This window comes from Dermochelys coriacea, chromosome 1 (assembly GCF_009764565.3).
Source record: "Dermochelys coriacea isolate rDerCor1 chromosome 1, rDerCor1.pri.v4, whole genome shotgun sequence".
Classification (NCBI taxonomy): Eukaryota; Metazoa; Chordata; order Testudines; family Dermochelyidae; genus Dermochelys; species Dermochelys coriacea.
In genome coordinates this window covers 228061793-228076537 of record NC_050068.2, presented here as the reverse complement: position 1 = coordinate 228076537, position 14745 = coordinate 228061793, and the positions used below count along the sequence as shown (strand labels likewise).

The 14745-nt window shown below is 38.2% G+C and overlaps 1 protein-coding gene across 5 annotated transcripts in view; it reads left to right on the top strand.

Moving 5' to 3' along the window:
- The window catches only part of ARHGAP8 (Rho GTPase activating protein 8), a 122313-nt gene that overhangs the window by 50318 nt on the left and 57250 nt on the right, over positions 1 to 14745 (top strand). For all 5 annotated transcript variants that reach the window (XM_043515484.1, XM_043515471.1, XM_038385568.2 and 2 more), the window contains 5 exons: positions 2118 to 2205; positions 4678 to 4809; positions 7800 to 7886; positions 12065 to 12163; positions 13270 to 13380. In XM_043515484.1, coding sequence (XP_043371419.1) covers positions 2118 to 2205; positions 4678 to 4809; positions 7800 to 7886; positions 12065 to 12163; positions 13270 to 13380 — 517 coding nt within the window. The remainder of the gene's footprint in view (positions 1 to 2117; positions 2206 to 4677; positions 4810 to 7799; positions 7887 to 12064; positions 12164 to 13269; positions 13381 to 14745) is intronic.

The following is a 14745-nucleotide window of genomic DNA, read 5'->3' as shown; positions in this document are numbered from 1 at the left end:
TAATCTACTGAGTGTGTTCATCCTATTTGCATGTATGTATCATTCTTTTATCTGAAGCAAGAAATACGAAGTATTACTCTAAAGTCCTTTTGTAACTATGCAAAGTGTGAGCCATTAATAATGGCTTGAAATCTAGATGGCTCCCGTTAACCAGGACAATTGGTTGTAAATGGCTCTGTTTACTCGCAAACCTTCCTGGGTATGTGCAGGCCAACCCTGAAAGAATGGAGAATGGGGTCTTACAGTGACATGTGATCGTGTCAACTGGTACTGGAATTTATCTTAAACCTGGTGCTTTTCCATTTAGAAGGAAGGGTGGGAATCCAGAGAGAGACAAAGGATTCCCACCTTCTGCCAAAGCTTTAAAGGGGGTGGAACAGAACAAAGGGGACTGCAGTCATGAGAAATCCTAGTTACTACCTGATCTGTGACTAACAAGAACTGTACCGGAGAAAGGATTGGGCCCAGATTAAGAAGGAGTCTAGTCTGTGAAAGAAGCTTATTGGAACATCTCTGAGGGTGAGATTTACCTATATTCAGTTTCTTAATGTAGTAAGCTTAGACTTGCATGTTTTGTTTTACTTTGCTTGGTAACTTACTTGGTTCTGTCTGTTATTACCTGAAACCACTTAAATCTTACTTTTTATTCTTAATAAAATCACTTTTGTTTATTATTGAACCCAGAGTTTAATGATTAATACCTGGGAAAGCAAACAGCCGTGTATATATCTCTCTATCAGTGTTATAGAGGGCGGAAAATTTATGACTTTACCCTGTATAAGCTTTATACAGAGTAAAACGGATTTATTTGGGGTTTGGATCCCATTGGGAGCTAGGTGTTTGGGTGCTGGAGACAGGAGTACCTGCTGAGTGGTTTTCAATTAAAGTCTGCAGCTTTGGGGACATGGTTCAGACCCTGGGTCTGTGCTGCAGCAGGCTGGCGTGTCTGGCTCAACAAGACAGGGTTCTGGAGTCCCAAGCTGACAGGGAAAATGGGCTCAGAGATAGTTTCTGCATGTCAGATGACAGTCCCAAGGGGGTCTCTGTGACCGAACCCATCACAGTGTGTTTGGTAGGTCAAAAACAATTGACGACAAAATGTCCACCAGCATATCACAGATGCTCTGCCTGAGTCCCAAAATAGGACTGATAGCGTGATCTGGAGAAGTTCCTCCACTGGATCGGGATGATGGGAGCATGTGGACACAAAATGGCTTGGCTGGATGTATCGGTGGGCTCAGACCATTTCTGGTCAAGGCACGTGGGATGGATAGACAAGTTCTCCCACAATCCACTACAAACCAAGCCCGAGAGCAGATGCAGCTGGCAAGGAACCCTGGGATACACTTCCAGAAGCAGAAGGTCTGATTCGAGTCTGTGCAGTGCAGTTTGGACACATCAGTACAGTTGGGAGGCCTGGGGTTATTCTGCAGTGTGGACACTGAAGCACAAACTTGGAAACACCAATCTGCAGGCCTGTGTTCTACAGACTCAGGTTTACTATTCAGTGTGGACATACCCTAAGTGATTCACCTATGTCACCTAGGAAATCTATGGTAAAGCAGGAAATTGAACCAAGGACTCCCAAGTCCCCGGGTAGCAAGTGAATGACCTATTAGTTATCCTTCCCCTTAGTAGTACAAATATAAAAGTTATAGCCATTATAAATGCAAAAGATAGGCATAAAATGTTTAAACAGTCTTGCCCCCATGTGGATGGGGAAAGGGAAGCCAAGTTAAGCCCAGTCTGAAAAGCAGGCCCTTAATGTTCCTGGACTTAATTCTGCAGGGGGTTGAATGCCTCCTGAAAGGAACTCAGTGCTCTCACCTTCATTTGAATATGGCATTCTTTGCTTCTGTCCCCAACATCCTATGTACACTGCTGAACAACTTCTTCAATTCACTCCAGTGGTGAGTAAAGGAATTCATGATGTCAATTGATGGCAAAGTTCGCAATATATCTGGAGTGGAGATGGGACTTACAAAGTTCAGGTCTTTTTCAGAGTTTGTAGGTGTTCAGATCCAGGGTTTTGCTTCGTATCCGCATCTTGTTTCATCATCCTTCTGCATATGAAATGAGCTATATAAAGGTCTTCATTAACTGTGTTTGTTTACCAGGTGATGACAATTCTGGGAGGAGGGTGATTACTTTCAGTTGCTGTCATATGCCCCCTTCCCATCAGCTCGATCACAGCAGACTCCTAGAGTAAGTTTCTCTCATTTCACCTTCTCTCTCTCTCTGCAGTTTATACTGCTTAAAATTTTAAATGGCATGTCTCATGAGTTCATTTGTAGGTAAATGGGCTTTTTTTCGTCGAGTATGGAAAAAAGTGACTAATGCTAGCCCGAGCACTAAGCCTCGGAATCAGGTGAGAAACTATCTTTGAAACCAAGCCCCAGCTACTTAACCAGAAATAGCAGGGTTTTTTGTGTATTGTAGTTATGTTATTAATCAACTCTTTATGGATTTTTCTATTGTAACTTATTTTGAGGAACAAACATAAAAAATTAAAATATTTTTAGTACTTTTCAAACTTACTATTTGATAAATTGTATCTGTATTTATTGAATATTATATTTGTCAAATACTTTTCGTGGTATTTAACCAGCTGCAGGAACAGCAAAAGCTGTTTTTATTTTATTTTCTCAAAAAACATTTAGTAAGAATGCTGTTTTATTGTTTACATTATAATGCTTTTTGCTTTTGATCTTTAGATGATTCACATTCATTACTAACATTTAATGAACTAAGTATTTCATTAAGCTTAGTATTTCATTATCTCATCTTATAATGGTGTTGGTTTTTCTTGGTTCAAGATGTTGTAAATGATTATTCCTTCTCACAACATCCTTTTTAAAGATCGGTTGTAGGAAGGTAACAGAGATAAAATGCTGCAATCTGGAGGACCTAGTATGGGATTAGAACCAGGACCTGTCTATTATCCCATACTATTATCCCAGTGTTAGAGATGGGAAGCCAAGGCACAGAGCAGCTACATAATTTGCCCAAGGTCAAACAGGAAGTTTATGGTAGAGCAGGGAATTGAACCCAGGTCTTCTGAGTCCCAAGCCAGCAGTGGACCATCTTTCCTTTCTAGGATCAGACCAAGCAAGTTAAGGTTTGAGGAAAAACTTTTCAGACTGAGGCCAGCATGGCCAATATTTTGGAAATGAAACCATGTTGGAATGGATTTGGTATGGCAACGTTTTCATTGTCATTCTTGAAAATGCTGTCCCAGTAAGTAATGCTTCTAGGGATAGTATTGCAGGCTTGGAAATGGCAATTGGCTGTATAAAAACAAGGGGCAGATGCTCAGCTCACATAAATTGTCATCGATCCATGAGCTGTGGTAATTTGCACCAGCTTAAACTCTGCTCCATTATTCTCAGAAGTACTGCATTTTAGCTAGGGAATTATATAAGGCCAGGAGGCTCAATAGATTGCTTGGGCACAAGGGCATGTTTGGGGATACTGTAAACCTTTATTTCCAGAGACTTTCATTTTTTTGTAACGCCTTCTGAATGATTATTGTCATGATTTCCATTCAAGCAACTCCTAAAAACCTTAGTCTGGGATCAAGATCCCTGTACACACAAATAACGCAAAAACAGTCCTTGTCCCAGATAATTCACAGTCTAAGACTTTTAAAATAAGCAATGAAAAATAAGCAATAAACAAGGGAGTAGAAGATGGGAGGACAAGAGAACAGTAAAGTTAAATGTATTTGCATAGATAATAGTCACAGTGAGCTCAGAACTTGCAGACTCCCACCAGCCTAACGAATGCCACATGGAACTACACATTTTATTAAATGAAAAGAGCAATTAAGAAACGTTGTTAAGACTATGCGCAGAATAATAAGCAAGAATTGATAATGTAATAACACAGGTAAATTAAAATCTGGTTCAGAGAGAGGTGAGTCGAGATGGTACTACTCAAGTGGCATTGTTGCCTTGTTTGAATAATTCAGCTGTGGGGAAAAAATGCCTTGTCTTATTCTTAATTGTACAACAAAGGAAAAATAAAAGTACCTTAAACTATACCATAGAAGAATCAATACAAAGAAACCTACGTATAAAAACATACAATATTATTTCAAGATGGGATTACTTAAGTGCATTTCCTTAAATTATCTTAACACATACGGATCTGATGATGAAATCCCTACAAAAGAAAGCCAGACTAACTTAAGGAAGAGGGAAGTATCTGATGCCAGCCACAGTAATTAGAGCTGGTTAAAAATTTTCAAAACATTTGAAATTGACAAAAAATATTTCACAAAATTTCACTTTTCACCGTTTTTTGACAAGTGTTGATGCCATTATTTATTCAGAACATAGGAATTCAGAAAGATGGGAACACAAAGCTTTTTCATTATTTCCAGAAAGCATGCCCAGGTTTTTCATCATTTGATTGCCTGTCAGCACTGCAATCTTTGTACCTCTTGACTAGGCACGTTCTTTTAATGTGGAACATTTTCCCCCGAACATGAAATCACTGGCATTATGATACATAATGAATGAGTGTATTAATATTGATCATGAACATGAATTTACAAACTTTGGTTTGCTGGGCAAAAATAGTGATTTTGGTTCTTTGGACGCTTGTCAGTTTATAAATCCATAAAAATACTTTAGAAATCACTTTTTAATACTAAAATATTGCCTCTCTTCTCAGATACTTGAGGTATACACTCGACCAGTATGTGGAGAATGATTATACCCTGGTCTACTTTCACTATGGCCTGAACAGTCGGAATAAACCCTCTCTGAACTGGCTGCAAAGTGCCTACAAAGAATTTGACAGGAAGTATGTTCTCCAAATATTCTGTCTGCCCTTTCTGTGGGTAGGATCCAACTATCACATCCTGTTTAACTTCCAAGAAGGAGGCATATTCTTCACGAAGACCCAACAAGCTAGAGGTCTACCTTTTGGTCTTTCTTTGCTATTGAGATCAAAGAGTTAATTTCCATTACTGTAGATTAGATTAGAAATTTCTACCATGAAGAAATGATTAACAATGAACATTCTAGGTATTGGAAACATTATCCAGGGTGTAAAAATTCTGCAGACCCATAATAAGGAGGCCCAGCTATTCCGTGGCATATTTAAAAAGATGTTTGCAACACATTGACATTGGTTATTTTTGATTATCTCACAGTTGTGATCTAGCAGCTCATATCTTAAATAGTTCCCTAGACTAAGCTGGAGATAGGAAAAATAGAGTCCAGCTTCTGAAATTCTGGCCCAGAATGTATTTCACTACATAGATTTTAAGGTTAGAAGGGACCATGGTGATGATCTGTTCTGACCTCCTTCATAACACAGGCCATAGTTCCTTCGTTTTCTATTTTACGATGCAGTCCGCAATTGTTAGATAAATTGTATTGCAGACCTGGGAGCCAGGACAGAACCCCTGTTCCAAAAACACAGGTTTCTAGTAGTGGAGCTAAAAGTGCCCCAACTGGCAGCAGTTCATCTTTTACAATCTCTCTGCTCTGAGCAAACAACTAGAGAGCAAAGTGAGAGAAAACAAACACATGCAAACGCCTCCCTTTTCCCCTTACTCCCACTGTCAGAAGTAGCACTGTTGTTTTACATTTTTCACTCACCTCTGAGCTTTATGATTCTGGAAGGGATTAGAAACAGATCTACCAAAATAACCACAAGAAAGACTATTCTGACCAAAGAGAGAAGTTACCAGACATCTCATGGCAGATCCTGTTCTTAGGAGAGTCGCAGCCCAATTTTACAGATTCGAGAGGCTGAGATCAACACCCAACCTACCACCCTTTTGAATTTCATACACTAAAAACTGAAACATTAAATACCCACCACACACAAAGTAAAATTTTGCCTAGCAGCCATCAAATATGAAGAGCGATGTTGTCGTCTGAAACGTTCAACTGCTGTATGACATATCACTCTCAGCTCAGTGGCAGACTGAGGGAGTTTGCTTTTGCTAGTAGATTCTCAAAATGGTGAGTGCAAGATAGTCATTTGGTTTTGAGACTGGAGAGGGACTTCTGTTATGTTCACTATGTGTAACAGTGATCTTTGCTGTGCTAGGGTCTCTCCCTGTAAAGGAATGACCATGTGAAATTGCAAGCTTGTCCTGTCACACACACTCTTGGCACAAAGCCATGCCAAATTTACAGTCACCATATGGGGGAGAAGCAACAGAGTGGAAATATCTTCAGTTGCATTGGCTTCTGAAGTGTGCACATCTTATTCACACAATTGGCCTTCATTTCTGCCCAAACCCATTCTCTCCATCCTCCTCCCCAGCCAGAAACTTAGAGAACAAAAGGGAACCAGATGAGAGTGGGTAATTGGGCAAAAGCAGGCAACCTTACACTGATTATTTGAGTCACGGTTGGAATTCTTAGCACATTGACACTGGGAAGCTCACAGCAATATTCACAGCCCAATATTCATGTTCAGTTTTACTAGCTAAAGGAAAAACTAAACAAATACCCTGTGCACTTTTTGCACTAGATTTTGTCCCCGTACTCCTCTCTTCCCCAATTGGCGAGTGCAACAAATAAAAATAGTCAACATAAATGGGTTTCAAAGGAAAAATTTCAGCTAAGTTATTTACAACAGCGGTTCAAAGAAGTCTTTGGGGGATGTAATTGTGCTACATAGGTGAAGAAGAATATAAATATGTAGCTTTGCACAAAAGAAATGGGTCCACCTGTTACCTCCAGGTATAAAATAGACTCAAAATTTGAACTTCAGCTCAATAAAACAACTGCTTTTTATTATTCAAAGTCTTCCCAGGTGCACAGTTCCAAACTTTTTGATGCTGGCCTTATAAAAACAATACTGTTTTTTCCCCCCCACTCAAAACCACTTGGGTTCAATTAAAATAAAAAAGAAGAAACTGCTTTAAGTGCTTGGTTCCTCCTACCCACCTCTAAATATATAAGCTGTTGTGCAAAGGTGGTTTTAGCAATTCTTGATCAGTGGAATATGATCCTTTAATGGTCAGCATTCAAGAGGAACCTTCTCTATTGGGGAAAATTTAGAAGAGAAAAGCGGCAATTTATATACAAACCAATATACTTGGCCACTCATTGTCTGTATCTCCTTTGATATAAGATCTTTTTCCTTCATGCAGCCTAATTTCCATTCCTGCTTGTCCTACTGTGATCCTTTATTTATGACATCAGATACGTCACTGCGGGATCAATCAGGATTAGGGGGGAAAGAAAGATTTTGTTTTAAACACATTGGAGCCGGGACTCAGCTGATGTACATCAACATAGTGCCATTGGCTTCAGATGAGCTATATCAGTTTACACTAGCTGGTGTTCTGCCCCAGATATCTTCAGTGATTACTAGCAAACCAAAGCAAACATAGCAAGAGAAATAAATGAATGGATGTAGGTTTTAATTCTGAAAGAATAAACATTTTCCCCAGTATGAAACTCAGTGATAGAAAAGAATGGAAAACTAAGTAAAATACTTATTTCTTTCACTGGAACTTTCAAGAAGCTCTTTTTATCATTTACAGATATGCTTCCCTCCACCACCATTATTAAATCCACAAAACAACCCATACATTGGTTAGCAATGTAATAGTATAATCTTGGCCTACTGTTGTGCCATCAGGACTGACCAGCTCCTTTTTTCATTTTACATTCAATTTCCTCTGAATTAGATTTTTTTTTAGCATACTTGAAAGGAATATATTTAATGTTCCAGTAATAAAACCTTTTCATTCAATTGCCTCTACTTTATGCTGCAGCATATGATATTAAAAGTCTTCTAACAATTTAATTTTCTTTTCACAGGTATAAGAAAAATCTTAAAGCACTCTATGTTGTACATCCAACCAACTTCATAAAAATTCTGTGGAACATTTTTAAACCTCTCATAAGGTATAGTGATTTCATTAAAGAGAGTTTCCTATATAGTTTAGGGGGAAGTTTGTCTTTTAATAAGTATTTTTTAAAATACCCTGCTCAGGTAAGATACCAGACAAATATTTAAAGTGTGGCTTAATGTAATATATTTTAAGAGGGAATCAGAGTAGTATGTAAAAATAGTTTGGGATTTTTTTTTCCTTTTCCATGAAGATGCAGAGATCTTGATTCAGCAAAGCACTTCAGCATGTGCTTCGCTTTAAGGACATGCTTGCGTCCATGCTTATTCCTCAAAGCACTTAAACATGCATTGAAGTAAATGTGACTGAAGCACACGGCTAGATTGTAAGCTCTTTGGGGTAAAGACTGTCTTTATCTGTGTTTGTACAGCTGCTAACAAGATGGGGTCCTGTGATCCCCCACTGGGGCTCCCAGGCACTACCACAATACAAATAATAACTAATAAATTACCTATACCTTTAAGTATGTGCTCAAGTGCTTTGATGAATGGATACAGGATTACTCTTGTGCTTAAAATTAAACATGTACCTAAATGCTTTGATGAATCTAGGACGTAGGAAGTAATACAGGCACCTTGAAAAGACAAAATCACCTTGACAAATTGGAGAATTGGTCTGAAATCAACAAGATGAAATTCAGTAAAGACAAGTGCCAAGTACTTCCATTAGGAAGGAAAAGTCAAATGGACAACTACAAAATAACTAGGGTGGCAGTATTACTGAAAAGGATCTGGGAGCTATCACAAATTGAATGAGTGTGGACGATGTGATACAGTTGCAAAAAAGGGTAGTAACTTTCTGGAGTGTATTAACAGGAGTGTCATGTGTAAGACACAGGAGGTAATTGTCCTTCTCTACTGGGCATTGATGAGTCCTTCGCTGGAATACTGGGTCCAATTCTGGGCACCACACTTTAGGAGAAATGTGACTAAATTGGAGAGAGTCCAGAGGAAGCAACAAAAATGATAAAACGTTTAGAAAACCTGAGCTATGAGGAAAGGTTAAAACACCTGTGCATGTTTAGGCTTGAGAAAAGAAGACTGATAACATTCTTTAATTTTAAGGGCTGCTATAAAAAGAGGACAGTGATCAGTTATTCTTCATGTCCACTGAAGGTAGGACAAGAAGTAATGGGTTTATCTATAGTAAGGGAGATTTAGGTTAGATATTAGCAAAAAAAATTTCGAACTATAAGGATACTGAAGTTCTGAAATAGGCTTCCTAGAGAGGCTGTGGAATCCCCATCATTGAAGGTTTTTAAGAACAGGTTGGACAAACACCTGTCAGGGATGCTCTAGGTTTACTTGGTCCTGCCTTAGCACAGGGGGCTGGCCTTGATGACTTCTTGAAGTCCCTTCCAGCCCTACATTTCTGTGATTCTGTCTCTCCAACCCTACATTCAATGCACAATGACTGGCTCAACTACTGGGACCAGAAAGTGGCTTCAGGATTTGGTGCTTACTGCACGTATCTATACATACAAAACTTTCCCTGAACCTCCAAGCCTGTGCAAATTGTTCCGGCTTCTGGCAGGAATAATCTTTCAAATGGGGATTGGAGAGGAGGTTAATGGAGCAGCAGTGGGCTAACATCAGTGGGTATCCATTTAAGGTATCGCTTCCTAGTTTTGGGGATGGTTATTTATTCCAAGTACTCACTCCCCTTTTGAGTTTGATAGTATGTCTATATTAAGATGAATATTGTTCTTGGATCAATGGTTTTAAATCCATCTGCCTACTGAAATGTGTGTAATATTAATATAGCATAAGTATTCATATCAAATAGAAAATTTTGACCAGGGTTTGCTTAATATAGTTTCTTCTTCTGCCTTTGTTGTGGTTAAGTTTTCAGCACAATGCATTATTCTTGCATTGATTTTATTTTGATCATTCTGCATCTCAATATTTGTTTTGGATCTAATTCAGTATTTGAAATTTTGCTGTTATAATTATGTAATATTCTTTTTCAATAAAATTTGTGAACAACATTTAAAAAAACTACAACCCTGAAACAAAGAATGAGGTTACAAAAAGTTGAAAGTATCTGTACATTCTGCAGATGAAGATTTGGTCTACATAAAATCCAAAAGCTAGAAAGAATATTATCTGCTGCAGATTATTTAAGTGTCAAATACTGTCCCACACTTCTGCTTAAGGAGGATTCCACTGGTTTTAAAGTAACATAAAATGTAGGGAAGGATATTTAAAATCAAGTGCATCTGCAAGTCTGTGTCATTTGCTAAATTGTAAAGCACTGAGTCCCACGATGTAGAGCTCTTTCTCTTTATTAATGATGCTTTGCTAGTAGGTTTATTCTCATTAAAAATTGAAACCTACGTATACATAACATTAATTTACCAGAATAGTATGCGTTAGGATTTTTCTGTACCCTTCAATGTATCTCTGCTTTCAGGTTATTTCAGAGTGATCTTATGCTGGCAGTTTAAACTTTGATTTTAAAAATCAATATCAAGCCAAAGTTCGCAAAAGGAAAAGCGGGGGAAATACCAGAGTTTGTATTTCATAACTTCTGTTCAGTTATGGCCATAACTCAAAAAAATGTCACTGCTAATGTTGCTCACACAAATACTGAAAGAAATTTAAATGTTTTAGGAGTGTTGCATAGATGAACAGAGCATTTGTTATAATCAAGTGGGTGACTTATTAGGTCAAAGAACAAAAGTAATAAGAAAAAATATAGAACAGTTGTTTGAATATATTTAAGGAAAAAGTAAATATTTATCTGAAATTTTCTGAGCCACAGTAGAATCTGAGTGATCTCTTCTAAAGTCCAAGGGAGACTGGAAAAGAGGGCATTTAATAATTCTAAGCATACCCCCCAAAAAACCCCATATCAATGGGAAAAGGGTGCTGTTCTCCATGGATGAACTTGTAAAAGCCATGAAAGTGTAAAAATAGCACAATATGATCTCATTCAGAAATGATGATGCAGTAGTTTTAAGAACAAAAATTCCTGACTGCCTGTGAGTGAACTGCAGATTGCCCATTTTGTAAAATTTTATTACTAGAGTGAGTTCTTAAAGACGTTGCTTTTTCATTTAATGCAGTCTATATTACAGTTAGCTAATTGCCTTGCATAAAATGATGAAATCAGACCATATTGGAAAAAGCATGCTGAAAAGCCCAAATGAGATGGTACATATTCAGGCTGAAATCTGTTAATGTTGCAAAACTACTTCCCTGCTAGCAAATCTAGCACTTCCTTTTAATTAATACCTTCTAAATTGCAGTATTAACTTTTTTAATTCATACTTTCTTCCAGTAGAGGGAGCTTGTGTATATATGTTCGATGACTCGGCAATGAGCCAGTTACTACTGCAAGAGTCTTGGTCTCCCAAGTTCTCTGTCTTATAGAAAGGAGAAGAGTGCGTCTTATATCACATTTCTCTTGGTTTGCTTTAATTTTTATTACAAGACAAATTTTGTTTTACAGAAAAAGAGGCTTATTTCAGAGTGTGTTGGATGTATTTTAAATCATACTTAGAACACCTGAGTCAGTAAATGGGCTTTTACAAACTAAATATTCAACTTTGACTAGCAATATTTCATGTCACAATGTTGGGAGTCCCATTTTATGACTCCTTAAAGGGGCCTGATTTTTCACAACACATCTTTGAAAATCAAGCCTTTTTAAGGTGTCTACAGCTGAGCATCCAAAAGTTGAGACGCCCAAAATCAGTAGTCATTCTTGGAAAATTTAGGCCTTCCATTTATTAGATTATAATATTTACTGTCCTGCTATTTTCTCTTTCAACAGAGAGCAAGCTTAAAGTGACACATACATGTTTTTCTATCAGCAATGTGGCATTCTTTCCAGAAATTTACATAAGTGTTCTATAACATTCCTTTTCATAAAGTTTTCTAGTGCCTTACGAAAGCTGTTATTCAGCAGTTCTCAAACTAATGTTTTTCATATCTATGCAAATTGCAAAACATTCAGATGGAAGTGAGTTATTTTTTATTCAAATCAGACTCTGAGATGCAGTGTGTATGTTTGATCATGTGAAAATGAAATACATCTTGTGTCTCCAGCTGCTTCAGTTATAGTTTAATTTTGAGTTTCATTTGCACTTAAATTCTGTAATAGAAAACAAACCTTTCATTGATGTTCCTTCCATGCTAATTGTGTCATTTTTTCTACTGTTTTGTTTAGTCATAAGTTTGGGAAAAAGATCACCTATTTGAACTATTTAAGTGACCTGAGAGAGCATCTCAAATATGACCAGCTTAATATCCCTGAAGATGTTATTCGGTATGTAGCAAATTAATAACATCTGCTGTGATACGTGTTCTGAAATGGAGAGTTGTGTAATATTCACACAGCTGTCCCTCCCCCCACAACTCTGTTGGGGGGAGGGATAGCTCAGTGATTTGAGCATTGGCTTGCTAAACCCAGGGTTGTGAGTTCAATCCTTGAGGGGGCCATTTAGGGATCTGGGGCAAAAATTGGGGATTGGTCCTGCTTTGAGCAGGGAGTTGGACTAGATGACCTCCTGAGGTCCCTTCCAACCCTGATACTCTATGATTCTTTGTTTTTGAAATAAGATCTAATCTAATTTCTATAACAATTAAAAGCCTAATTTGCTATTTGTCCTTGGCTAGATTTGAAAACTGAAAGCTCTGAAAACTGCATTGTCAGCAAAGACATCCTGTAAAGATGTTGAATGTTTACAAAAGAGAACATTGTATAGTTCTCTACAGGTTCAGAATATCCTCTTAGCCTCAGATGCAAAATATTTTCTTAATATAATTGTACTCGCTGTGTCTTCATTAACAAAACCTTGCCATATGTCATTACTGCTTATGAGTTGCGCATGGAATTCACTTATTGTATATATGCATAATGCTGTTTATTGAGAAGAAAAAAATCTCACCTATTACTCTTGTTTACTGACAGAAGGTTATTTTATGTCACTGCTGAATGAAAATAACTGGAAGCTTTTTATTATGAGTGTTACTGCTGTGTGGGGTTTTTGGACACCTTTGTATAAATATGTAATAACAAAAAGCATAGTACAGCTCTACGTTTGTAAAAAGGATTGCATGAGAGGGTTGTGCTTCTGAGCAGCAACTGTGGTTGAATTTTTCTTTTAAATTAGAAGAGTGGTCCTATCTCTTGGATGTGTTTATTACTATATTTTATTGATTGAAGCAAAACATCTCTTTCATGTGTTACTTAATGATTCTCCCACAAATGCTTTCAAAGGTCTCACAAATACTCAAATTAAAAATCACTGGAGGTATTTGTGGGTCTTACAGAAGATCAGCATTGTGAGAAATAGGAGTGATCGGGCAATCAATGTGTATTGTAGTTTCACTCTTGGTACATATAAAATCAATGATTTTTGTTGTTTTCAGACATGATGAAAATCTTCGGGATAAACAGAAAGGGAGACCACCACCTTCAGCTAAGGTTCCTCCACCAAGACCTCCTCTTCCTACGCAGCAATTTGGGGTCAGCCTACAATAGTAAGATTTCTTTGATCGTACCTCTGAAATAAACTCTGAAATGTACTGTATCCCTTGGATTCACATCACACAAAATCTGGAAATTAATTTACCACTAGGGTTTTTTCCCCCTCTCTATATTCTTCTCTCTTTAATAACAGTGAAAGCTGGTAACTCTAAGCTTTATACACACTGTAACTGTAACCGAACAATAATGCCTGGTGAATTCATGGCATTGGGTAACTCTACATTGAAGGGAGAAAAAAAAAAAACAACCATGCAGCAGCAAGTCTACAGATTTAAGCTCGGGGGCTTATGCTATGGTGCTAAAAATATCAGTGTAGATCTTCCCACTTGGGCTGAAGCCCTAGCGCTGAGACTTACCCGCTTTACCAAGTTTCAGAGCCTGAGCTGCAGCCCAAGTTGGAATGCCTGCACTGCTCTTTTTAGCACTGTAACATAAGCCCGGGTCTTTAGGCCCCAGCTCTGAGACTTACTGCCATGGGTGGGCTTTTTGCAATGTAGACATACCCCTAGAGTCCTTGGGAGCTCCATGATCTGCCTGCAGGAACTTGTGCAAGCCCAGATGATATGTAATTCTTCAAGAGCTGGTCCGTATGTGTATTCCACTGTGGGGTATGCGTGTGCTCCATGTGCCTGAAACTAGAAGTACCTTGTATGTAGTGTCTGTTGGTCTGTGCTTGCACCCTTACTCTCCTTAAGTGCCGTACTGGTGGTATTGGGGGACCAATCACCTCTCCATTTCCTTCCTGACACCTGTGATGCTTTCTTGGGGTGTCCAGAACTGTAAGTCACCCTATCACCCTTCTGCCTTAGCAAAATAAGAATTTGTTGGCGCTACACTGTGCAACAACTCTCTGCAATCCCAGTCTGTTAGCCTGCCAAACAAACTCCTTAGGACTCTGCCAGTCCTAACTTTGGTTTGCAGGTAAACCCTTGGTGTTCTTCAACTCCAAAACTGTCCAGAAGCATCTCCTTGCAGCTATCAGACTCTGTCACTGGATACCTGCAGAAATACAAGTCTGCCATCTCCAAAGAGAGAGAATACACCCAAGCTTGTTGATGCAGCTGAGGATGCACACCACACTTCACTGTAACAGCACTGAAATTAATTTATAATAAAACAAGAATAAGTTTATTAATAAAGAACAGAGATTTAAGTGATAACTAATCAGAGATAATAGAATCAGAAAATGGTTACAAATAATACAAAAGTATAACACACTTCTAAGAGACTACATATAATCTTAGCAGGCTCAAAGCTTTGTCTAAAGCAGTTTTCTCACCTACAGCTACTTCTCAGCATCACCATCCCACATGGCTGGGGATCCAACATTCACAGATGCAAAGAGCCTGACCTCTTTG